The sequence below is a fragment of the Octopus sinensis genome, linkage group LG12 (assembly GCF_006345805.1).
Source record: "Octopus sinensis linkage group LG12, ASM634580v1, whole genome shotgun sequence".
NCBI lineage: Eukaryota > Metazoa > Mollusca > Cephalopoda > Octopoda > Octopodidae > Octopus > Octopus sinensis.
This window is the reverse complement of record NC_043008.1, coordinates 34,648,290-34,675,702: the sequence shown is the minus strand read 5'-3', so window position 1 is coordinate 34,675,702 and position 27,413 is coordinate 34,648,290. Positions and strand designations below refer to the sequence as shown.

Here is a 27,413-nt window from a genome sequence, read left to right as displayed (position 1 = left end):
ATACCATAATAAAAAAAAGTCAAGTATTTGTAATAGATAATTTGTAAGTAGAAGATAAAAATCAAACCAATGACCTTAAAGATCTTTTAAGGTTGTCATTTTCTTAGATACGAAACAAAAATAAAAATTTACTGCGAGACTTCTTCTAGCTGGTACGTTTAAAAACTGACCCACGGATAAGAAAAATAAAAACAAATGTTAAAGAGAAACCTACTCATTACATCGTTTGATTATATTGCCAGTATCCATTTTTTGGCCAATACCATGTACAACAAATACCAGGTGAGTAATGTCCGGAGGCTTGTCATCCATCCTAGCTTCATTACAGTATCCACGACACAGTTTGGTTCCACCTGTAGAAAAAAAAAAGAAACAGAAATATATTACTATGCAGCTTTTAAATTGGATTATATTTTGATGAAGTTATAAGAGTGATGTTCCGAAATAGAAGCAAGTTTCACCTATTTTATACCAAGCATAGCACATCCATCTCTTGTTACATCCAGAGAGAACACACACACAAATGTTCCAGCCTTTTTCAGGTGTCTTATGATTCACCTCAGTGCCTCTCCTGGGACTGAACCCAGAACCTCTAGGTGACTACACTGCATTAACTAGCACCTTTATCCACTATGCTATGCCTGTAGGCAGTATCAGAGTGAACTTTTAAAGGATTATAAACCTCCACTTATGCCTTATGTTAGCTTTGTACTGATTGGAAAATACAATTCTGTATTTTCTGAGATGAGGAATCTTATATTATGTATTAGATAGAGTGGTGTCCTCATCATCTTAGTTCTTTATATATATATATATATATATAATGTTTGTGAGGGCATATGGCTTAGTGGTTAGGATGTTGCATTCACACTCTAGCAATTGTGATTTCATTTCAATTCCTAGATTAGGTGGTGTATTATGTTCTTGAGCAAAATGCTTCATGTCACGTTGCTCCACGATCACTTCCACACCTGACACACGGTACACTGTGCATCTGTTCAGGTAAGGCTGATTTGATAGAGAGTCAGCTAATGTGCAGCACAAACATTTGATTACTATAAACATATCATTTTTGTAGGTCGTTCAGCAAAAGCTGAATGCTCATACCTCATCAACACACATAAACATGTACATACAGACGTACATTGGGTTTCTTTTAGTTTCTGCCAACCAAATCCTCTCACAAGGCTTTGGTCAACTGAGGCTAAAGTAGAAGCCACTTGGCCAAGGTGTCACACAACCATGAGTTAGAACACACAACCATGAGTTAGAAAGCAAACTCCTTACTACACAGTCATGCTTGCACCTATACTCCAGACATGTTCTCTCTCATTCTCTCCTTTTTTTCCAGGGCTAATACACTGATCTATGCTGAGTTTTGTATTTCTTCCACCTAGATTCACCCAACTCATAGTGATCCAATCACCTCCACTTACACTAACAGCTGTTTTCAATCCTTTCTTCCCTTCCCACAATGCCAACCCATTGGAATCTTCTCCCTGCTCATTAGTCAGTTTCAAGGAGTGGAGGTCTTTATAGAAGTGATAGAAAAAACCCCAAAAAACAACAAAGCAGAATGAAGAGAAAAAGAGAGAATGTCTGAGTAAGAAGTTGGAATGTGTAGGTGCATGACTCCTTGTCAATCATTTGGATGACCTACTTCTGGATGTGCTCAGGGATGTATGTATGAACAGTGACAGCACTGTTACAAAGGCAGGAGTATTATTTTTGATTGTAAATCTCACCTAAATTTTCATTTGAATAAAGGCACAGGTATGCGTGGCTGTGATAGGCATCATCAATGTGAAATAAAGTGTGTTGTTCAAGGACAGAATGCAGTGCTGGGAACTGAACTCACAGCTTTATGGTTATAAACTTAGTACCCTAACCACTAAGCCATGCTGTTGAAAACATGCCCTAACATATTCTGTATGGCCCATGCTAGCAGGGAAAAGTCAATGTTCAACAATAATGTTGATGATGATGATATATGTGCTGGGAATGATCCATTAACTTCAGGTAGAAGCACGTGGCTTAGTGGTTAGGGCGTTGGAGTCATGGTCATAAGATTGTGGTTTCAGTTCCTAGACTGGACAACATGTTGTGTTCTTGAGCAAAACACTTCATTCCACATTGCTCCAGTCCACTCAGCTGGCAAAAATGAGTAATCCTGAGATGTACCAGCTTCCTGTCCAGGTGGGGAATATACACAATATAGAAACTGGCCTTTATGAGTCAGTATAACTCAAGAAGGAAACTTTAATACATTATCTTCATCTCAGTACTAGGCTGGTATTTTATTTAACAAATTCTGAAGGATGAAAATCAAGGTTTCATGCAATCAACTGTTTGCAGTTCATGTAGGACACTGATTGATTTGACTTCATTGATCTGGCAGTGCCTACAAAGTCCATAAAGACAGCCTTTCTTTTATTCTAGACCAAACCACGAAAGAGAAAAAGAAGATTTGAATACTTACTCTTCTGAAATCCTAATGTCTGACTTACAGATCGAACAATTTTTGAAGGAGTGGAATCACTAAACATGTAAACTTCTGTAGCATTTCTCCATTCAACATGGCAGTCTGAGAATGCTATATGATGGATAACTGTAACAAAGGAAAGGGAGAAAATTAGATTAAATTAAAAAAAACAACAATAACAACCTATTGTAAATTTATTTAGATATATTTTATAACATAGAGCAGGAATGGTTGTGTGGTTAAGAATTTCCACTTGCAACTACATGGTCTTGGGTTCAGTCCCACTGCACAGTATCTTGAAGTGCATTCCATAGCCCTAGGCTGAGTAATGCCAGACAAGGGGATTTGGTGGAAGAAAACTGCACAAAGGATATTGTAAAAAATTTTTTACACACATGCAAATATGAATTGATGTGTGTGTGTGTGTGTGTGTGCATGTGCATGTGGATACATGTGAATATGTATTAATGTCTATATATTCCATGTCACTGCAAGAGCAAAGTAGTGCTGATAATGACATTATGACTGGTCAATGTATACTTTCAAAGGGTTAAAGCTAATGAATATTTACATAAAATGAAATTAATGAAATACAAACATCTAATTTTTTAAACTTACTTTTACGATCAATTTAACATTTCTGCTGGTGGCATGAAAAGGCACCCAGTACACACTGTAAAATGGTTGGTGTAACTATGCCAAAGCAGACACTTGTATCTGGTGATCCTATCAAACTGTCTAACTAATGACAGCATGGAACTTGGATGTTAAATGATAACGAGTTATCTAGTGATGTTAAACCCCAGGTCAGCCTTGACAAAGCAGACCTATGATCAAAGATATTCTAGTCACAATAATCTTACCCTTCCCTTAAGTATTGTATATCTAAGACTATGTAGTATACCTTTTAAGGTTTCAGGGTGCAATCTGAGGAAACTTTGGCTAATGTTTCTAGCAGGGTAAGCAACAACTATGTAAAGGCTTCCTTGATAGTTTATAAAGGCATTAACCAATATTTGCTTATAATTCTTTCTAATTTTGGCACAAAGCTAGCAATTTTGAGGGGAGGGTTAAGTCAATACATCAATCCCAGAGCTCAAATGATACTCATTTTATCAACCCAGAAAGGATGAAAAGTAAAGTTGACCCAGGTGGTATTTAACCCTTTCGTTACCAACCTGGATAAAACCAACTCTGGTTCCATAGTACAAATGTCTTGTTTTCATAAATTTTGAATTAAAATTTTCCACCAAGCCTTAATCACAATTTATGTTCCTAACACTAGCTGAATGATAACAGATATTTTTCTAAATTCTTTGTTATATTTAAAATTAATTGAAAGAAACACAGAGCATCTCAAAATAAATACAGTAACGAAAGGGTTAAACTTAGAATGTAAATAGCCAGAAGAAATGCAGCCAAGCATTTTGTCCACCATGCTATCCATTTTAGCAGCTTATCACTTTAGGACTCTTTTACTTGTTTCAGTCATTTGACTGTGGCCATGCTGGAGCACCGCCTTTAGTCGAGCAAATCAACCCCAGGATTTATTCTTTGCAAGCCCAGTACTTATTCTATCATTTTTTTTTTGCTGAACCACTAAGTGATGGGGACATAAACACATACATATATATATATACATATATACGACAGGCTTCTTTCAGTTTCTGTCTACCAAATCCACTCACAAAGCATTGGTCGGCCGGGGCTATAGCAGAAGACACTTGCCCAAGATGCCACGCAGTGGGACTGAACCCGGAACCATGTGGTTGGTAAGCAAGCTACTTACCACACAGCCACTCCTGCGCCTAGGAGTTTGTTAATAATTAATAAGAGGTTCCTACATTAAAAAATAGTCAATAGAACTTCATAAGAACTTCTTACATAGAAATTTGATTGTTTTGTATCATAGAAAACATATTCTTAGGTTCCCTTAAATTAATATACTCTGTTTACTACAGCAAATATTGATTTCAAGTTCTGGCATAAGGCCAGCAAGTTCAGGAAAGGGGACAAGTCGATTACACTGACCCCCTACTACTAAGCAATTTGTCCATCACAGTAATGATTCTGCAAGCCTTACTAAAGCAAATATGAATAATCCGTCTGTTGTTGCCATCCCAACAGAAGTTCAGTGTTGTAATATTACTTGAAGTAATATATATGCTTCAACTTGAACTGATTTGAAACTTCTGAGAGATCTTAGACAAGAAAACTGTGTGTAGGCTAAGTTTGGTAGAACACTTTGAATTTATTCAGAATATGGTTCTACATCAAAAATGTTGCTCCATATAGAATTACTACTTAGCTTCTGACTCACCAATGAACCAAATGCGAAATTAATGAAGAACAGCTGCCTCTTTGTGTCTATGAGTAAAAGAAGTATCAAAATCCAGTGCTGTTGTCAGTATTTTCTTTTTATCAAAAATGTGCTCAAAGTTTCTTAAATGCTGCTTGCACATGCTAGTGAGTTTGATCAGTGTGGAATTTAATCCCTACAGAGTTTGAGGCTCAAAGTCTCAGTACCCATAACACAACGGTGCTGAAATGACAAGAGGCCTGTCATATTGCAAAAAGATGCTGGTGCCACTGTCAGTCACAGTCTGTCTTCATGCCTTTTCAAAGTTTGTGAGGACTATGGTGTGGCCATTGATGAGATTTTGAATTCCTGGGTAGAATTTGAACTCAGAATGCAAAGAGCCTGAACAGATACCACAAGGCATCTCATCTGATGTTTTACAAATCCACTACTCTGGACCGGTACTTAATTTGTTGGCTCCAAAAAAATGAAAGTTTATATTGACCTTGGTAGTCTTTCAACTTGGAGTGCAGAAAACTAGAACAAATACCAGAAAGCGTTCTATCCCACACCCAAACAACTCTATCAATTTAGTTTGATCTATATAACAGGAAAAAGTTTCATGCTGTACTGACTGAACTGGCAAAAAAAAAAAAAAAAAATAGAGCACCTATGTAATTACACATGTTAAAAATAATAGCTACATTCAAATTTTCCCCTAGGAAGGATGCACTTGATAATGTAATTCAAGGCTTACACTATTGTTAAAAATAAATGGAATGACGCTTAATTTTAGATATACATGATCAGGGTTGATGTAGCAATGGTTTATATTTTTAATGCAAAGCCAGTAATTTCAAACAGAATATTTAAATTATCTTGAGACCCCCTTCGGTCATGACTGACCGTGGGATTGCACCAAGAAACTTACCCTCCCAGGCACAAGTCTGGGCAAGGTTGTTTATGGAAGACCAGCAGTCGCCATGCACACTGGCCTCCCCTCTCCACACCACCAGTGTTATCCAAGGGAAAGGCAACAGCAGATACAGCTTGGCACCTGTGATGTCACAACTCATTTCTACAGCTGAGTGAACTGGAGCAATATGAAATAAAGTGTCTTGCTCAAGAACACAACACGCAGCCCGGTCTGGGATTCGAACTCACAAGCTCATGATTGTAAACTCGACGCTCTAACCACTGAGCTATGCGCCTTCACATTATACTGACCCCAGTACTCAACTGATACTTATTTTATTGACCTTGAGAGGATAAAAAGCAAAGTTGACCTCAAAACACAAAGAACCAAAAGAAATGCCACTAAGCATTTAGTCCAACATGCTACAAATTGTCAACAACAGCAATACAAGATAAAAACAAAGCAAAATACCATTAAGCTAACCTTGTCTGGCAACCTTTAAGTTTACTGTCTCAGAAAAATCACATGGATACTTCATTCCCAAAAACTTTCCCAAATGATCTGTCTCTATACGAATGGAAGTTTCTTCTTCCAGAGGTTGCCAAGTATCGTCATAGAACCAGATTCCTCGAAGTACATCAGCGGTATCACCTACAAAAAGAAAATTGCTGTTCTTGAGTTCTATAAAGGTGATGGAATAAAATTGGTTGCAGTTGGAATAAACAATTTTTATAAAACATTACTCATTCTTATATAATATAAATAACCTATATAAATTACAGCTGGAAAAACACAAGCTTAGTAGTCAGGATGTTGTGTTGATAATCATAAAGTTGTGGGTTCAATTCCCCAGCCTTGGTGGTACATTGCGTCTTTCAATTCACATAACTTCAATCCACTCCACTGAAAGTGAGTATCATTAGCAACAGCTAAGGTAAACCTTAGAATGGGCTGGCATCCCATCCAAGAGAGTCTTCAGGTGTAGAAGTAATGACTGCTTAACAGTTCTCTATTTCTGTACAGAAAAGCTATCATGATAGCTTGAATTGTCCAACAGCATCAGTAAAAGTCAATCAGTAGAAGAGTTCAATAAGTTCAGTTGCCATGAAGAGTAAAAGCAGAGCAAAAGACCGAATGTCAGATTCTTCATTCTGCATGGCAATTGAACATGTGCGATTCTTTTATGAACTCTCTCATCTTCTCTTCTACTTCTTTCAGTCATTGTACTGTGGCCATGCTGGGACTCTGCCCAGAAGGGTTTAGTCAAACTTGACACTTAAGGGAAAGAATATAGAAATTAAGAGAAATGGACTCCATGTCAAGGTGTGTTTGGATAACCACATTTGAAAGTATCTAGATGGTTGCCATGGAAATTGTAAGGGGAATAATTGAGGGTTATATTCTACATGTATAAATTAGGTTAGTGAAATTAGCAAAACACAAGACATGACTTCATCACTTTTATTTTAATAGAAGTGGCCAAATCATACCTTGTTAAATCCTAATGCCATGGCATTTTAAGTGAATACTGTGTAGTGTCATCAGCTATTGTATATTAATATAGCTCCTGTATCACAAGAGATGTAAGCTAAATGACTGTAGCTGAAAACAGTCTTATAGCCTAAGAAATTTGAACCACAGTGAATTAGGAGTCCAGCAGCCTTGCTATATGGCATAAAACAACAAGCAAGCAGGGGAGCACAATAACAAATGAGCTGTACTGTGTTTTCTGCATGAAATTCTGAACAAGGTAAAATAAATAGATTTCACAGTAAACAGAGGATCAGAAATTTGCTTCATTGGCACAATGAAAAAGAACTGCAGAACTGTCAAACATATATAGGTAGGAACAAGGATAACAACAGAGGAAAGTGTTCAGATGTGATCTCACTCTTCGTATCTAGAAGAATACCCATCACTTTAACTACAATTCTTCGAATACAGAAGAATTGGTAAAGTGTCAGACCTTGCAGAGTTGAATCACCTTACATTCTGAATTCAAATCATACTTCCCATGTCGATAAAATACTGAAGTCAATATATTTGACTATATTCTTCCCTACAAATTTGTAGCCTTCTTTCTATTATATAAAAAAAGTATGCCTGAGTCTTGAGAGTGAGGATCAAAAAAAAACTTTTGCATATAAATATAGTCTACAAGTAGTAGACAATAAGTTGGAGTAATAACATTTTCCTGCGTGTCCATGGGCAGATACAATTAGTTGGTTTGAAACAAACACTGCAACCACCAGCACGTCTTAAGAGTAGAATTACTGTAAACACATTTGATGTAGAATTATCAAATCACATAGAATTAGATTGTTGTTGTTCGGCACAAGTCAACCCTGACTGAACAGACCTACGATAAGAAGCATTCCAATTATGACAGTCTAATCTTATTAATGTAGTAAGGCAATATTTAAGTAAGATTGGACTGCTATTTCTAGCCGCTCAAGAGACCACATAGAAACTCCTTTGTTGTCTTGAGTGACCACAGCATAGAGGCTGTTTCCTCGTTGTTTTGAGGTCAAGTTAGGCTCTTTCATTGGCTCGAGAGTCCATGTCATACTACCCGTCTCGTTAGCTTCGGTGACCTAATCCTACCCACATTGACTCAATTCACCAATTCATAGAAGCTTCTTCTTTGGGTCGAATGACCATGTCGTAGAGGTTTTCTTGTCACCTTTTGGTCCAAGAGATCACAGAATAGAGTTTCTCTCGCAACTAGTTAGCAATTACTCATTTGTCGCTAATGCTAGATACTTTATTTGTTCCTTTTGTCTACCCTATCTTCCCACAGCATTTGCAAGGTTTAATAAAATTTACTTATTTGTTTACTAGAATTTACTTTCTTTGAAAGAAAAAATGTTGATAATTAATTCCTTCAAAATTAATTTCATGTCGAATAAACTAAGAGCGTAGGTATTGATAATAACGAGTGAACAGAGTACATGTAGGGTAGGCAGGTCAATTAGTCCTAGTCATTTATTTTAATTCCATTCACAACTACGATACATTACAGAATATAAAATAGACTCTAATACATGACTAATACTTCGTTTTATCGACTCCTGGAAGGATGAAAGTTAAAGTTCACCGAAGAGGGATTTGAATTTCGAAGGTAAAGTCGAGAAAATTCTTTGGGTACATTCGGGTATCGACACGTTTTATCAAATAAATAAATTTATATTTACCAGTCCAAAACAACGGGTAACATTTCCGGGCGACGACATCGACTTCGTAAAGTCCTCCACGTACGACAATCATATCTTTTAGTTTATCTTCGCTTAAAGATGATACACTCAGTTCTCTGTACCTGAACTCGATCCTAAGAGAATCGTATCCGATAAATGGAGTCCATTTTTTCTTTCCAGCATGCCGGTACATCCATCTCACTTCCTCTGGGTGAAGTTCTTCGATGATTTCTGAGACTGGGTAGAGGTATTTCTTGAGATGAGCGGGTGGTGGTCTTGGCTGCTTCCGAACTGGAGTCCAGTGAGAAACCCCACTTGTCAACGACGAGCAGTTAGGATCGGAAAGTTGAACAGGAGGGAAAAGTGTATTTTTAGGATCGTCGTCATCGTCTTCGATTTCATCTTCATCGTTGTTATCGTCAATACCTTTCTCGTAGTCAACTACAGCCATGTAGTGTTCGTCTTCTGTCACCTGTGCCGTTGGTTCGCGAATACTACTATTCGCAATTTCTCGTTCTTCGTCTTCATCTTCGTCTTCGTTTTCTGTTTTATCGCCGCTTCCAACTTCATCGCTGTTTTTGTCGCTTTCTGTGGCAAAATAAGAGATGATGGACGTAATAGGATTCATACAGGGGTAGTAATAATGAGTCAGCTGAGCGAAACTACTAAATAATGCACAGCATTGAGTGTGCAAGTGGTAATAGTAGCGGCAGTAGCACCTAGAGCATTGTGAGCAGAAGAACGGAATATGTGGCCGTTAGCACAGGCCATCAGCCCTCAGCAGCCCATGTGAAATATAAAAACAAAAGTGCGTCTTTTACAACGACATGCGCAGAGATATTGTTTGCATGGCGTGTCAAAAACCGTCCGTATCTACAGCCAGCACCGAAGGAGGCCGCAAAAACACACACCAGCGAAAATATCAAGTTTTAGTTTCCATTTAACGAATCCTCTCGTCTTTACAGAAGTCAGGGGATTAATGTGAAAGAGGAGGAGTATGTATACGAGGTGGAGGTGCAAGTATACAGATTAATAAGCCATTTGCATAAAGCTGAGCAAAGAAAGAAGAAAATGTAGAGAAAAATGACAAGAGACAATAAAAAGGAGGCGAAAAATTACTTGAGGTGACAGAACGCAAAAGGAAGAAACAAAAGCAAGGGGAGGTAAAGCTGATAGGACAAAAGATAGCCCCACGTGATCACTGCTGTCTGCTAACGTTAATTGAAGGGACTTAGCAATTTCGGTTTTAAGATAATTTAACTTGAAAATTAAATATATTTGATATTTCGGGATCAGAATAATTTTAGCTTGTAATTTAAATATATTTGGCTTTTAGGGCTCAAAATAAATTTAATACAAAAGAGAGAAAAGAATATTATTAGTTTATGAGGTAAAGAATTACGAACCTTAAATACTAAATTAACCAGGACAACATATTTCTGGAGAAAAGTTCCGAGTTGTTTAAATAACTGCTTTTGACCAAACACACCATTTAAGTATATAAATATATAACAATAAGCCCAAATATTTTACTTTGGCTTATTGTTAAATATTTATATACTTAAATATTGCTTGGTCAAAAGCAGTTATTTAAACAACTCGGAACTTTTCTCCAGAAATATGTTGTCGTGGTTAATTTAGTATTTACCTCATAAACTAGTAATATTCTTTTCTCTCTTTTGTCTTTAAACATTCCATATAGTTCTCTTTGTTTTGTTTTCGGAGCAGTTGTATAAATATATTAATTGAGAAGGTTTCCTCTGTCTATATATATATCTGCTTGTTTCTTTTACTGGTTCTAGCCAGTTTACTGCGGCTATACTGGAGAAGAAGAGGCCGACCAAGAACCTGCTGGCTTGACACCATCAAGAGTGACACGGGAATGGCCATAGCCAATCTGAAAGAAGTGACCCAAGATAGAACTGGCTGGAGGACACTGATCCATCGAATAACCGAGAGTCGACTTCGACTGAGCGGATAGATACTGGAGCACTTCCTCAAAAGACACGGTTTAGAGCTCGTTGAAGGATCGAACACGCCACCGTTAGGACCTAAGGCAACGAATTTTTTTCTTTTTTTTTAATGTTTTAATCAATTCCATATTGTATAGTTAAGTGATAGGTGGATACAGTGGATCTAGAAATGCTCGTATTTAACTTCTGTGGAGGCGCAATGGCCCAGTGGTTAGGGCAGCGGACTCGCGGTCGTAGGATCGCGGTTTCGATTCCCAGACTGGGCGTTGTGAGTGTTTATTGAGCGAAAACACCTAAAAGCTCCACGAGGCTCCGGCAGGGATGGTGGTGATCCCTGCTGTACTCTTTCACCACAACTTTCTCTCACTCTTACTTCCTGTTTCTGTTGTACCTGTATTTCAAAGGGCCGGCCTTGTCACTCTCTGTGTCACGCTGAATATCACCGAGAACTACGTTAAGGGTACACGTGTCTGTGGAGTGCTCAGCCACTTACACGTTAATTTCACGAGCAGGCTGTTCCATTGATCGGATCAACCGGAACCCTCGTCCTCGTAACCGACGGAGTGCTTCCATTCCATTTAACTTCTACGATAATTATTTCATCTTGTACTCGAACTTTGAATTTAGAAATTAACGTACAAATGTTTATGAAGAAAGTCTTCTTTGACTCTCTTCCTTATTCCCAGAATTTGAAGTGAAAGCTGCATTTTAATTGCATCCAAAAATATACCCATATATTCATTGACAAACAAGCTGGCCACACCCAGGATCGGTCTGCCCTTCAATGGTACCCCCAGAAGAAATTAAAAAAAAATTCTTCCGGCGGCACGAACCGAATTGATATTTGCTACATTATGACAAATAAAAACGACACGTTATAATCAAAAATCGCCCTGAAGTGTTAAGGTATTATACACAACAATTTGGTACAAAAGTAGATTTCGAACTGAAAACATAAAGGTCAGTAACTAAATATTGCAGAAGGAAAAAAAATGCCCTATCGGTTCCACCAATTCATAAGAGACTACATACCATATACATTTACGTATAGATAAAATCCAGAAGCCAAAGAACTCTGATTCTCAGGCAAAAGACTCTTCATTTCTTGCAACACTTAAATTCATTGAACTATTCTATTACTTGAAATTGTGGCGACTCCATGTTTTCAAACTACGAAGATGGATGATCTCTGATAATAACGACATGCGTTTACTTTGTCAGTTTGTTTGAGTGCCGAAGATTAATAAGCGATTGAACGAGCGTATCTGGAGAACTTTCCAAAAGTTTCTCAAAAGAATTTGTGTAGAAATGGCTCATTAACACATATGAACATAGCGGTAGCAAACATCTGAAAAATTAAGATTACTATTCGTGAGCAACAAGCATGGTAGTTGTTAATTTCATAAATATTCTCTTCCATGATATAAAATTACTTTGATTACGATGGCGGAGCATTGCATCCATATTCATTTGCTTAAAATTATTGTTGCTGTAGGATTATTATCACTGATATTATCGATTAATTGAATAATTTGTATTTTACTTTTTCACGATGAAATCGTAGCCAAAATCTTTTTATAGCCACATCTTCCTATCTGGAACGACAATAACACAGTAATGAACAACAGCAATAACTCATTCTAAATGATCACACATCTCATAGAAAATATCCTCTTCTCTTAAGTAAAACAAAAATCGGCAACAGCGCAAAAAACAATTAGAACCAATGGAATTCTCCAAGGACGAAGAGAAGAGACCCGATGAGCTCAATCTTTGCCATTGGGTTTAAAGAAACAATAGTTTCAAAAGGGATGCTACTCCATCGCACCTCCTTAATACTACGGTGGTGAGGTTTGTTGTCTTCACTGCGTCTGTGAAAGAACGAAATAAGATACTGGAATAGTGTAATTTATCAGTGAATTACATTATTCAATCTGTGACATTTAAAACTGGAAGAGCTGGGTCTACGGCATGGTTGTTTCTGACATTGTTAGCGTCTAATCACCCCAAAACACCTCCGAAATGATGTTCGTGACCAAGGCTGGATTTATTTATCGGCCAATAAGGACCCTGGATCAGATACCCATTTAACTCACAAGAGCCTAAAACTTGAAATTAAAAATCGAAAGATATATTTACAGCAATCATAGACATCTTAACATTTTTTGTAAGGGTATCTATACATGCATTTTTAATCCATTAAAGTTCTTTTAAAATTACTGAGCCCATTTTTGAATAATTGAGTTCTTTTAGATTAAAAAAAAAACTATTAAATTTAACTGAGCCCCTCCAAATTTACAGAGGCTCTTTCAAGTTTGGGGTCTCTTCAAACAGATTTGGTCCCATTTTATTACTTTGTTTGAATTAACAAAATTGTAGGAGCGATCTATTGACCCAGGGACCCCACTACGTCTAATTCCGGTCCTGTCCATGAGGGTGCTCGACTATTTCACGATTAATCGCAACAATATTGTGAGTTTGGAGGTTACCTCACAAATTTTCAGAGGAGAACGAAAGTATCATTTGGTTCGACGTTTAACTGAGGGAGTATACAAGCACTTTTAATGCATTTAATTCTTAAATGCATCTAAACATATCTCCATTAAAAAACAAGCTTGTTGCGGTCCGGAGTCAGCTTGTTTTTCAACTATGCCCCCGGATGAAAAGTTAGGGGTCCCGGAAGAAATTTCTTATTTCTTCCGGGTCCACGAATCAGATTGATATATTCTACAACATAACAAATGAAAATTGGACGTTACATTCAAAGATCACACAAAGATGTTAGTGTCAACGATGTCAAACATTATACGCAACAATTTGACACAGAAAAGAAAATTAGGGCCACTGATGGGACTCGAACCACGTTTCTAGCGTTTGCCAGGCGACTGTGTTATCGGTTAGTTTTTAAACGTCACATCACTCACGGAATATGAGCAATTAATAAAAGCATGTATACTAGAAATCATATGATTGGATGAAAATAATATAACCAGAATATACTTTTTATCTAAATTCTTTTTAACAATACTAGACTGAATAATTGAAGTTATGAGGATGAATGACAATGGATTCACTAAAAATAATCTAATTTGTACAGAAATGTCTTTAATTGCAAGCTAATAATAACATAACGTAGATTAAAATGCAACAAAAATAATGTTTTCTTTGTGTTTTTCATCACTAGATCAACCTTGATTAAGTATTCTAACAATGTATCTAGGATTGCATTATATCCAACGAGTCATTCCTTTAAAGATTTAGTGTGCTTTAAGGGTAATTTTGCTGCTATTTCTGCGAGATCGAGCAACCACATGGTAATTCCCTGTCTGGATCGTAAATTTTCTTTTTATTGATAACGGGAGAGAAATTTATTTTTAGAAACAAGAAAATTAACAATCATTTGTGATACGATCTAAGAGTTGCCTCCCTGGATAAATGATAATACTGCAAGGCTATCCCGACTGCTATTGATAGAAGATATATATATATATATATATATATATCTTTTCTCTTTTACTTGTTTCAGTCATGTGACTGTGGCCATGCTGGAGCACCGCCTTTAGTCGAGCAAATCGACCCCAAGACTTATTCTTTGTAAGCCTAGTACTTATTCTATCGGTCTCCTTTTGCCGAACCGCTAAGTTACGGGGACGTAAACACAACATCATCGGTTGTCAGGCGATGTTGGGGGGGGGGTACAAACACACATACACACACATACATACATATATACGACGGGCTTCTTTCAGTTTCCGTCTACCAAATCCACTCACAAGGCTTTGGTCAACCCGAGGCTATAGTAGAAGACACTTGCCCAAGGTGCCATGCAGTGGGACTGGACCCGGAACTATGTGGTTGGTAAGCAAGCTGCTTACCACAGAGCCACTCCTACGCCTATATATATATATATATATATATAAAGCGTTGTCGTTGATTGATATCTTTTCATATTTTTGACAAGTCGTCTTGTGTGTTCCTGGAGGAATGAAAGATAAAGTTGACCTCGGCGGCATTTGAACACTAACGATTCTGCCAGCTCGCCGCCAAATAACCTTCTCTACTGTAGGCACACAGCCTGAAACCTTAAGGGAGGGTGTTAGTCGATTATATCGATCCCAGTGTTCAACTGGTACTTATTTCATCGATTCCGAAGACCGACCGCTGCAGAATCTGAACCGAGAATGTAAAAAACGACAAAAGGCTGCTCAGTATTTTGTCCGGTGAAATAATGATTCTGCTAGCTATCCGCCAAATAAAAATGGTATTAAATTTTGGCACCAGGCTAGTTATTTTGGGGGAGGTGTTAGTCGATTACATTAGCCTCTGCACTTGACTTGTACTTCATCTTATTGATCCGAAAGGATGAAAACAAAGTTGACTTCAGTGGTATTGGAACTCAGAACGTAAAGGACAAAAGGATAGCATTTTGTCCACTGTGCTAACAATTTTGCCTGCTCACCTAATCATAATAATGATGATGGTGATGATGGTTTCTTTTATTAGCAAGAGGGGTATCTAGTGAGGGTATGTTTTAATGAAAGTTTACAATTTATTGGAGAGAAAGAAACATGGAAGGGGAAAAGATGCAATAAGAAGTATACATATGTTGGAAGTGAGGTTGGCACTGGAAGGGTGCCTCATAGAGGGAGCAAGAATCTCCGAACAAATAACAATAATAATTTATTTCGCCGAAATAAGCATTTCATCTCTGGACATCGGTAGCCTGGACGCCAGGGGGTGGAGTGGAAGCAACAGAGTCGGTTTAATCACAATTGTGAAAGCATTCTTCACAGATTCGCCTAAGTCATGAATCGCCTTCACACAGAGCTGGTCTGGTTGTGTCTAGCTCGGTCGGCAGCCAGGAGCAAAGAGGGAGAATAGCAGTTAAGCCTAGTTGCTGCTAATGACTGCACATGCGCATAAGGGGCTTCCGGAAGACTAATCCCTGCGCATGCGTGGATGAAAATCCCAAAATGGCGTCTGAAACCAGGCGTCGTTACACATAAAATACAAAATATGCAAACATATGGACAATGCAATCCTTCTGATACAGGAGAGCTTCTAACTAGGGCCAATCAAGAAATTCCAAAGATTCAGGGCCACCCTGACCACCAAAGGCACAGGCTCTCGTACAACTGTTCATTTCTCTTTGAATTGTTACTTTCACCCTGACCATTTATACTAAAGTCACCCACCTTTTGACAAATTCCCAGGGGAAGAACACATCTCTCTCCATCCACACCTTTCTTTCCAAGTGAAAATTAAAAAATGTCAGAGTTTGACCAAAGAGGAAGGTTTCTGTGCTCAATCCTTTTAGCCTGGTCCTCCCCACAACTGTTTTTGACATAGTCACCTGCCCTGTGTTGTTAAAAGTGAGATGATCCTCACAATAAACTCAGCCAATAGCCAGATTCATCTTGTACATAACAAAAGCAGACGTTGACATAACTCCATAAGTTAGGAATGCTTAGGCTTTTGTATGAGTGTGATTAGTACAGCTGTTTTCTTCTTCTTCTTCTTCTTCTTCTTCTTCTTCTTCTTCTTCTTCTTCTTCTTCTTCTTCTTCTTCTTCTTCTTCTTCTTCTTCTTCTTCTATCCTACTCTAAGCTACTAGGAATGTGTTTGGCAACTTGAAGATCCACCCATCACACGTGATAGACTGGATGTTGCATGGGCACGAAAGCTACATTGTCATCTTCCTTCCATAACGGTGTCTTTTAACGGGTGGAGAGCTGAACCATCCTGGGGTACAGAGGATTCGCAATCTAGACTAGGGTCTGAAAGTTTACCACAACATAGTGGGTTACACCATGGTTCCTCTGCTTTGTGGCAGAAGTAGGAAGAAAGAGTGAGAGAAAGTTGTGGTGAAAGAGTACAGCGGGGTTCACCCCCGAACCTCGTGGAGCTTAGGTGTTTTTGCTCAATAAAAACACTCACAATGCCCTGTCTGGGAATTGAAACTGCGCTCTTATGACCGCGAGCCCACTGCCCTAACCACTGGGGCATTGCGCCTCCACTACAGCTGTTGTTGCTCTGTGTGCATCTCAGACAGTTCCGTTTGGCAGTAGTTCCATGTCTTTAAAGTTTATTTTGAACCAGTAGTGCCTGTTGATGGCACTGCCAGACCAAGGATTTCTGGAAGTTATTGATGGTAGACTCTGGACCAAAAGTCCTCCAAAACAGACCAGTTAGTTTGCCTTGTAAAAGACAAGAGTTTCCCAAAGAATGTCACCATTCTTATCCATTACAAGTTCTTCGACTACAACTACTACTGATGATGATGATGGACTTTTGTCGAATGACCTGCAACAAATGATTTGTTTATAGCAATCAAATGTATGTGCAGTACATTAGTTCACTTTCTCCATCAAATTGACATTATCTGAACAGGTGCACTGTGTATGATGCATCAGGTGTTGAAGTGATCACAGAACAACGTGGAATGAAGTGTCTTGCTCAAGAACACAACGCACCACCCAGTCTAGGAATTGAAACCACAATCTCTCACTTGTGAGTGCAACACCCTAACCACTAGGCCATGCATCCTCACTGATAATAATGATGTTTTTTAAATAATAATAATAATAATAATAATAATAATAATGATAATAATAATAATAATAATAATAATGATAATAAACTTCAGACAAAAATCATGCCTCCACATTGATATGACTGTCCCAATCGATATAAACGTATCTGTCAAGACCTATCAAAAACTGAGCAAATATAAAGATCTTGAAATAGAAATTAGCAAAATGTGGAACCTGAAGACTAAAACAATACCTGTTGTCATAGGTGCCCTGGGAATGATAGCAAAATGGGCTGATTGCTACCTAGCTCAGATACCAGGAAACCCCAAAATGGCAGAAATTCAAAAGATAGTGCTCATGGGAACTGCTCATATCCTATGCAAAATACTTTCTATGTAATCTCAAATTTCAAAACAAACATAATTTTCTTATGGTTTCTTAAACATTCTCTAGAACAACACTATGTACAAAACCAAATATATGGCACCCTAGGCATAAGACCAAAATGAACTTCCAACTTGTTGTCTCTTGAGGTCTCTGGGTGAGACTTGGAGCCAACTTGTACAAATGTAAAGCAAAAGTCAAACATAAAATAATAATAATAATAATAATCCTTTTTTTCTAAGGCCAGAAATTTAGAGGGAGGGGACTAGTTGATTGCATTGACTCCAGCTCTTGATTAGTACTTATTTTATTGACCCTGATAGAATGAAAAGCAAAGTTGACTGAGGTAGCATTTGAACTCAGAACATAAAGACAGATGGAATTCCACTAAGCTAATAATTCTGCTAGTCTGAGCTTTAATAATAAGGCCTGAAATTTTGGGGGAGGAGACTAGTTGATTACATTGACCCCAGTTTCTTGACTGATGCTTATTCTCTTGACCCTGAAAGGATGATAGGCAAAGTCAACCTCAGCAGAATTTGAACTGAGAATGTAAAGATAAATGAAATGCCACTAAGCATTTTGTCCAGAATGCTAATGATTCTGCCAGCTCACCTGCCTTAATAATAATAATGATAATAATAATAATAATAATAATAATTCAATACCACAGCTTCGCTTGTCAGTTGTTTGACCTTAATCAGTTGAGCATGTCTCTTAGTGGCTGATGATATGTGCATCTCTGACTATGAGCAGAAGTAGTGGGGGAGCATCATAGCCATGTGTTGAGAGGGATTCTTAGAGGTTTGGATAATTCACCTTTGGAAACATGGGTGTTTCGTTCAACATCCTTAAACAATCCTTATTCAGGGACCTTTTGAGCGGGATGGGCTACTCAACATGAAGAAAATTCTAACTAGGCCCCACCTGCAAGGTCATGTGCTGTTTATCTTGATATGAGATCACCATGTCGCGCACATATGGTTGTGATGCATGTGCCTGGTTTACCCTTATCAGATGGGTAGTCATTATGGGTATATTGGGCTTCGTATATTTTACCCCAGTGTCACTTTGATGGCATGCACTGCTCTCTCACTCAATAATAATAATAATAATAATAATCCTTTCTACTAAAGGCATAAGGCCTGAAATTTAGGGGAGGGGGGTAGTCAATTACATCAACCTCAATACTCAACTGGTACTTATTTTATCAACCCCAAAAGGATGAAGGGCAAAGTCAACTTCAGTGGAATTTGAACTCAGATCATGCAGATGGATGAAATGCCACAAAGCATTTTGCCCAGCATGCTAACAATTCTGCCAGCTTACTGCCTTCTTAATAATAATAATAATAATAATAATAATAATAATAATAATAATAATAAAAGTAATAGGCGTAGGAGTGGCTTTGTGGTAAGTAGCATGCTTACGAATCACATGGTTCCGGGTTCAGTCCCACTGCGTGGCACCTTGGGCAAGTGTCTTCTACTATAGCCTCGGGCCAACCAAAGCCTTGTGAGTGGATTTGGTAGACGGAAACTGAAAGAAGCCCATCGTATATATGTATATATATGTATGCATGTGTGTATATATGCTTGTGTGTCTGTGTTTGTCCCCCCCAATGTCGCTTGACAACCAATTCTGGTGTGTTTACGTTCCCGTAACTTAGTGGTTTGGCAAAAGAGATCGATATAATAATTACTAGGCTTACAAAGAATAAGTCCTGGGATCGATTTGCTCGACTAAAGGCGGTGCTCCAGCATGGCCACAGTCACATGACTGAAACAAGTAAAAGAGTAATAATAATAATAATAATAAAAAATAAATATTTTTAATAAAAATAATAAGACACAATTATGGCAAGGTTTACCGGACTTTTTTCTTTTTTCTTAATTTGATCTGAAAGCAGGGACTGTGCCCCAAGCCTTCACAAGGCCTCCAACACCATTGAGATTGATATTGTTAATGTTCCCTCTGGATGTCAGCTTTGCTATATTAAGGATGTGTATATGCCAGGATGCTGAAGACCAACATCATTTGAATTAATTACAATGGCTCTAGTTTCAGGCTTTAAGCAGGTGTAGGTGCAGGTGTGGCTGTGTGGTAAGAAGCTTGCTTCCCAACCACATGGTTTCTGGGTTCAGTTCCCCTGCATGGCACCTTGTGCAAGTGTCTTCTACTATAGCCTCAGGCTGAGTGGATTTGGTAGACAGGAACTGACAGAAACACTCTGTGTATGTGTGTGTGTGTGAGTGCGTGTGTGTGTGTGTGCACGTCATTATGTCTGTGTTTGTCTCCAACCACCACTTGACAACAGGTGTTGGTGTGTTTACATCCCCATATCTTAGCAGTTTGGCAAAAGAGGCTGATAGAATAAGTAGCTGGTTAAAAAAAATAGGTAAGTACTATAAATTTTTCAAGCTGGTGCCCCAGCATGGCTGCAGTCTAATGACTGAAACCTGCAAAAGAAAAATATGAAATTACAATAATTCTAGTTTCATGTTTTAATGAGATGAAGTTAGGCTCTTTCATTGGCTCGAGAGTCCATGTCATACTACCCGTCTCATTAGCTTCGGTGACCTAATCCTACCCACATTAACTCAATTCACCAATTCATAGAAGCTCCTTCTTGGGGTCGAATGACCATGTCGTAGAGGTTCTCTTGTCACCTTTTGGTCAAAGAGATCACAGAATAGTTTCTCTCGCAACTCATTTGTCGCTAATGCTAGATACTTTATTTGTTCCTTTTGTCTACCCTATCTTCCCACTGCATTTGCAAGGTTTAAGTGCAGTGATTGTATTTTTGTTGTCCAAAGAGACAATATTGGCATGGTCCCACTAGAGAATAAGTGCAGATTTGGTAGGTGCTTAGGTTGTATGTGAATGAGTATCTCCAGTTACTCCAAAGTAACATGAGTATTGGCTTCAACAATGCCTCTTCTATTGTTCTCAAACAATGTACTTACAGTTAGTCTCCATACTCACTAAATTCTTTAATCACTCCTCTTCTCTCTCTCTCTATCTATCTCTATCTGTCTGAGGACTACAAGAGCACCTATCAGTCACCTGACTTGAAGTCCCATAGAATCTGAGGGGTAGGCAGGATTGTGCAGTATGTGAATATGTGGAGACTGTCATGATAAAGAGTGCTATATTAACTGGTATTAAAGTCTCATCATAGTTGTGTTGAATGTATAATTATACATTAGAGACACCAGCTAGCACATACAACTAACATGTCTGTGCTTGCAAGAGATGTCATGTTTTTGATATTGCTGATTACTCCCAATTGGCCTGATTGAGCAGATCTTTGATCAAAGATATTCCAACCATGACCATAACGTCTTTATTTTTATGGACATAATGTACCCTAGGCTATGTTATCCAATGTGTTCCCTTTTTAAATTGGTTTGGTTTGAGAAGTACTTGATAGCTATTTCTAGCTGGTAGAACAATCATTTAAAGGCTTTTGCACTGGGTTGAGGGACATTTCAGAAGCAAGCATTTAAGTAAAACCAACCCTAAAGTATGAAAATGAAAACTAAAAACGCCTTATTTACAGGAATGGTCAAATTAGGTCTAAAAGGGATTTTGACACTGCGCATCCATAAATTCTCTTTTTATTGAAATCATATTTGTATCAAAGAAAACAAATCCTAAATAGTTTTAAAAGATCTCTACATAAATGACATAGTAGAAATAGCAGCCAAAATCATCCTTAAATCATACCCTACTTTAAAATATGTCTTAAAAAAGGGAAATAGCATTAGATATTGAAGTCCTAGTTACACTGTGTATGAAAAATAAAGACAAGAATATCATAACTGGAACACCTTTGATTTTAGGTCTGCTTAATCAGATTTGAATTGGGGCTAACAGCAATAGTAAAATTCAATGACACAACCTTGGATAAAATCTAGGATTCCCTGTGGAAGCATTACAAGACATACAGCATTGATGGTGAAACTCTTGCAACTGTGATCCAGAAACTCCAGGATGGAAAAGCACCTGGAAGAGACTTGATTGTTGGATATTGGTACAAAAAGCTAACCTTCTACCAACCATGTCTTATCAATCTGTACCAACAAGCTCTCAATGGGAACAGTAGCATACCACACTGGTTAGCCCTGGCAGAACCACCCACATGGCAAAAAACTACATCGAGATTAGAGACACATGCCAGAAAATCCCAGCTTTTCAACAAGGGATGGATTAGCCAGATCCAAGTACAATGATAAAGAAGATTCAATGGCACCTTTGACAAAGCTGATGCATGCAATCTTGTTAACCTTTTTATCTGAGATTTATATAATAAGAAATTCCCTCAACTAGCTTTGACCTCTACAGAGATGATATCAAAGAGAATGAATAGCCTCACATTCAATAGGCTTATGAAGGACCTAATCCACACACTGAATTCTCTTGGTTTCAAGGTCACAATAGAAACCAACATGAAGATGATTGATTTGCTCAATATGACTTAGACTTAGAACCTGGTACCTATAGGTCCTTTAGGAAGCCAAATGAAAAGCTGAGAGGCTGACATATGTTAAACAGCTGCCTGTCATCCAGTCGTAGCGTACAGGAACCTAGTGAAGAGGGTCAGCAGAAGAATCTCCAAACTGTCTTTCAAGTAATGAGTTTTTCAACACCACTGTACTGCAACAAGGCCCTGTCTGACAGCAATGTTAATAATAGGATTAGTTTCACACCTGACCCTAACCTCAACAAGAGAAAATGTCACTGGAAAATGTTGTGGTTTACACCCCTCTCTCCCTAAGTATAAAAGCTTGTGTAGGCAAGATTATGCTTAGTATAGTGGATAAACACCTTCACTGGATTAATAGGTTCTATAAAATATTTAAGAACTTTAAAACATGCTTTAAGAGTTTCTTTTAGCTGTGCACCTAGCATGAAGAAAATATTAGTAGGTGGACTCATACCTGAGAATACTCATGCAGAAGCAACACCACATGTTTCTTTAACAGCCACTACAATACAAGGACACTCACATATGAAGCAGAGGTGATGCCAAAGGACCCTAGCAGGCAATCAATTGTGCTGAAGTATGTGGGCACAATTGAAGGCCCTTTCAGAACTAGATTAACAACTTCCTTTAATATCCAGGAGAGACACAGTTTCACAGCCCTGATTTGGCATTTATGGTCATCAAAGGAAAGAGCCATAGACTTCATTAAATGACAAGAACAGGAGAAATGAAAATAACAACAGTTGTAACATGTACAGGCTATGCCTAACTAAGGAACATCATGAATTGCAAGAAGGAAATTTTTCACTTATGCCTACATGAAAGAAATTACATGGGTTCCACCATAATTATAATTACTACAATTTCCACCATTGTCCTTCTATCATCAGAGCCTGAGAATTCAGCAAAGGTTTGACCACACCAAACCATACACACCTAAACAGACAAATGTATATAAAGCCAAACATGATTTTAAAGGATCAGGCACCTGCCCAGCCTCTCCCTCCAAATCTCCCTACACATATATCAACCCTACACTGCCTGCACCTAAATCCCACTTTTACTGGCAGTCACCACTCACTCGCGGCTTTTTTGGGGGACAGAGGACATAACTCTTGATGGGATCCCATCTCTTGATTGTCAAGTACAAGACTTGAAAGCATCATGTTGATATGATCAACTAAAACCCTCCTCCAAGGCAGTGCTCCAGCATGGTCACTGCCCAATGACTCAAAGACAGAAAAGGGTACCAAAAGAGATATCATATATGGGGCAGATGTGGCTGTGTGATACGAAATTTGCTTCCCAACAACATGGTTCTAGGTTTAGTCCCACTGCATGGCATCTTGGGTAAGTGTCTTCTACTATAGCCTCAGGTTAACCAAAGCCTTTTAAGTGGAATCGGTAGAGGGAAACTGAAAGGAGTGTATCATGTGTGTGTGCGTGTATATATATATATGTGTGTATATATATATGTGTGTGTATATATATGTGTGTGTATATATATATGTATGTATATATATGTGTGTGTATATATATGTGTGTGTGTGTGTATATATATATATATATATATATATACTTGCAGTATCGCCCGGCGTTGCTCGGGTTTGTAAGGGAAATAACTATATAAGCATTTTTAGAGAGTTACTTCCCTTATATAATAGTGAAAAAATGCATTAAAATGGAAAAAAATGATGGTAAATTTTTTTAAATCATAGACTCATCGTAGACATGCGCTAATACCTAGAAGGGATATGAATCACGACTATAAGATACCCGGTTTTGGTTAAACTGCACCGCAAAATGTGGGAGTAGTTAGGAAACTAAATCGTAGGAGACAGACACACAACTTCTCTTTTATATATAAAGATATATATATACATATGCACATATATTTGTGTAGGTAAATGTATATATCATATATGTGTGTCTGTGTGTTTTGGTGTCTGTGTTTGTTCCCCACCGCTGCTTGACAATCAGTATTAGTGTGTTTAATCTCTGTAACTTGGCAGTTTAGCAAAAAAGATTGATAGAATAAGAAGCAGTCTTAAAATAAAACTTTTTAAATAAGTAATGAGATTGATTTGTTTAGTTAAAGTCCTTCAAGGTGGTGCCCCATCATGGCCATAGTCTAATGCCCCAAACAAATAAAAGAAAGGCAAGAGATAAAAGGAGGTTATATATATAAAAATATGTATGTGTGTGTGTGTGCATTTGAGTATACCTTTGTCTTGACATCATCATGTGATGGTTGTATGAGCATCATCATCATCATAGAAGTGAGGTTGTCCATTTCCAGTCTTCTGTAAAGGGCATGTGTGACTATGGGAAAATATTACTTTGCTTGGAAACAGATGGAAATTGTTAAAACTGGTGTTGTGGGAATTTGAAACCAAATCCCTGGATACACCATCAAACATCATGAGCAAACCACTATTGTTTCATGTATTTGGTCTATTAAGCTTTTAGCATTTAATCCAGCTATATCTGGCCCAAATATTACACCTGTTTTATGTTACAACTGACCAGATCAAGCTACTCACACCTACCCTATGATGTCACTCTAAAAGTATACAAACACTCCATTGAAATCTTGAAGCTTTAAGATAATGCATGATTAATTCAAAACTATGTGAATAGATAAGTATTACATTTGACAAAGGAATTTAAAAAGTTAACTGACCAATCAGTGTGAAGTGATAACATGGATACGTTTTCTCAAATATTCTAGAATTTGACTTCTAGCACCCAACAAAAACCGGTTGGCACACATTTTTACCAGCCAGACAACCAGGAAGGTGGTTAAGACAGATCGGACAGATAGATGACAGGAACTTCCAGCACCACAAATATAACACAACTGTTTCCAGTTGTGTTGGGCCAGCTGCATATTACTGCATCAGAAGCTTGCATGCCTCTCTCCTAGTATGTAATTATTGCTGTTGTTATCAGTTAAAGGTTAATGCAGTTTGTCTTTATATGCGATGATAAAATTTTCCATTAAATGTTCATGAGTGTTGTTCACTTACTTCTACACACAGTCTAAGAAACATATTTCCATTCATCAATTCAATCAATTACCACCACAAACAAGACCAACAGCCGACAGATTGTGACAATCTGCTTCAAAAATTTCCATCTGAACCACACAAGCTTGTAAATTTGGATGTTTTATGATGTTGATGATGATAACAGATAAGAAACTCAACAAGAGAATTGTTACTTGATAATGGTCTCTCAATGGAACACTATTGATGATAAACTTACTCAGCCAGTGTTGAACTGTGGTTAAACAACAACAGCAACAACAACAACAACATATAACTGGTTAATGAACCAGATAGAGATTCTCTACTTAGTCATTTGACCTGCAAGAAATAGCAGCAAAATCTCCCTTGAATCATGCCCTACCATCTTAAATAAGGAAAGGAGACATTAGATAATACAGTGCTAAATATACCAAAAAAAGAAATTTCAATGGTTATGACTGAAATTCTATTTATCACAGGTCTGCTCAAGCAAAGATGACCTAGGGCTAATCAACAATTTATAACCACCACTCTCTCTCTCTCTCTCTCTTGTTCTTGCTGTTGTTGTTTGCAACATCTCCCCTCTGCTGGGAATTCAAAATATTGATTTCTGACAAAAGCACGTTATTTTAGGTCTACACCAGGTGGAAACCCAGTTTTCTGATGTTCATGCAGATCCAGAAACCATTAGTGAATAGAACTGGCATGATCCAAAACAGGTAATGAAAGCCATATCACAGTGTTGCTTCTCCTATAACTTACAGCTGTTCCATGATGCTTACCATTGTAGTGGATTCAAAAATATTGATTTATTTTGTCTAAGCAGAACGCCTCTGGAGAATTCAAAATATTAGACTCACAAAAATTAATCCTAAACTATTCCATTTCTTGCTGTAAGAAGATAACAATGATTCTTTCTTCTCTCGATGAACAATGTTCTCTTCTTTCTTTCTTTCTTTCTTTCTTTCTTTCTTTCTTTCTTTCTTTCTCTCTCTCTTTTTCTCTTTCTGACGCTCTCTCTCTCTGTCTGTCTCTGTCTCTGTCTCTCTGTCTCTCTCTGTCTGTATGTCTGTCTCCCCCTGGTGTAAATGAAACAACTTACACATGAATATTCAATGATATATCAAAATGTTCAAAGTGGATTAAATATTTCTATATTTTCGTGTGAGTGGTTGTGAGTGGTATCATAAAAACCTTTTCTAATCCTCTTTTCCTAAACCTATGATGTTGCCACGAAGAATATTCTTTCTATTGAACGATACATTTGCATTTAAAATGGTGACTACAGTCTTGAAGTTATTGATCTGCAAGACCCAATCTTTTGATACTTCAATAGACACAAACAAAAAAAAAAAGATGTGATATACTTTTTGCACAGTTATGTTTTCATCTCTCTATTATACGCATATGTACGATGTAAACAAAGCTGATTATTGCCAGAGATAGTCAATCATCTTCTGAAGAAGGACAGAAAGCAGCTTCTCCAAAGAATTAGATGGAAATTACAATGTCTCAAATTCAATTTATATCTTCTTTTGTCTGGTATATGGAAAGAGTAACAGAAACAGACTTTGTGTGGAGAAGTACGACTCTGTTGAAGAAAAACAGGATGGCAGTATTGTTTTGTGTTGTAAATAGTTTGAGGAGATGCGAGGCTGTTGTAGTAGCCATAGAAGAGGCAGAAAGAGACAGGAATCTGTTCAACAGTCTGCCAGTGTGTGAAGTGTGTTTGTTGAAAGAAGATTTATTATGGTGGATGGACATTTTTTTCCTGGATGAAATCCAAAATATGCCTCTGTGTGTATGTGTGTGTGTGTGTGGACATGCTTGTGTATGTATGTGTTTGCTAGAGAGAAAGAAAGAGAAAGATAGATAGATAGATAGATAGATAGATAGATAGATAGATAGATAGATAGATAGATAGATAGATAGATAGACAGACAGACAGATAGATAGATATATAGATAGAGAGAGAGAGAGAGAGAGAGAGAGACAGACAGACAGACAGATAGATAGATAGATAGGTAGGTGGGTAGGTAGGTAGGTAGGTAGGTAGGTAGGTAGGTAGGTAAGTAGATAGATAGATAGATAGATAGATAGATAGATAGATAGAT

The 27,413-nt window shown here is 37.7% G+C and overlaps 1 protein-coding gene across 2 annotated transcripts in view; it reads right to left on the bottom strand.

Annotated features, from left to right (window-relative positions):
- LOC115218077 (phospholipase DDHD1) overlaps positions 1-10,034 on the bottom strand; it is a 37,230-nt gene extending 27,196 nt beyond the window's left edge. For both annotated transcript variants that reach the window (XM_029787852.2, XM_029787853.2), the window contains exons 1-4: positions 8,892-10,034; positions 6,181-6,348; positions 2,480-2,608; positions 215-353 (exon numbers count right to left, since the gene is read on the bottom strand). In XM_029787852.2, coding sequence (XP_029643712.1) covers positions 215-353; positions 2,480-2,608; positions 6,181-6,348; positions 8,892-9,519 — 1,064 coding nt within the window. In that variant the 5' untranslated portion in view covers positions 9,520-10,034. The remainder of the gene's footprint in view (positions 1-214; positions 354-2,479; positions 2,609-6,180; positions 6,349-8,891) is intronic.
- Positions 10,035-27,413: the final 17,379 nt, after the last annotated feature.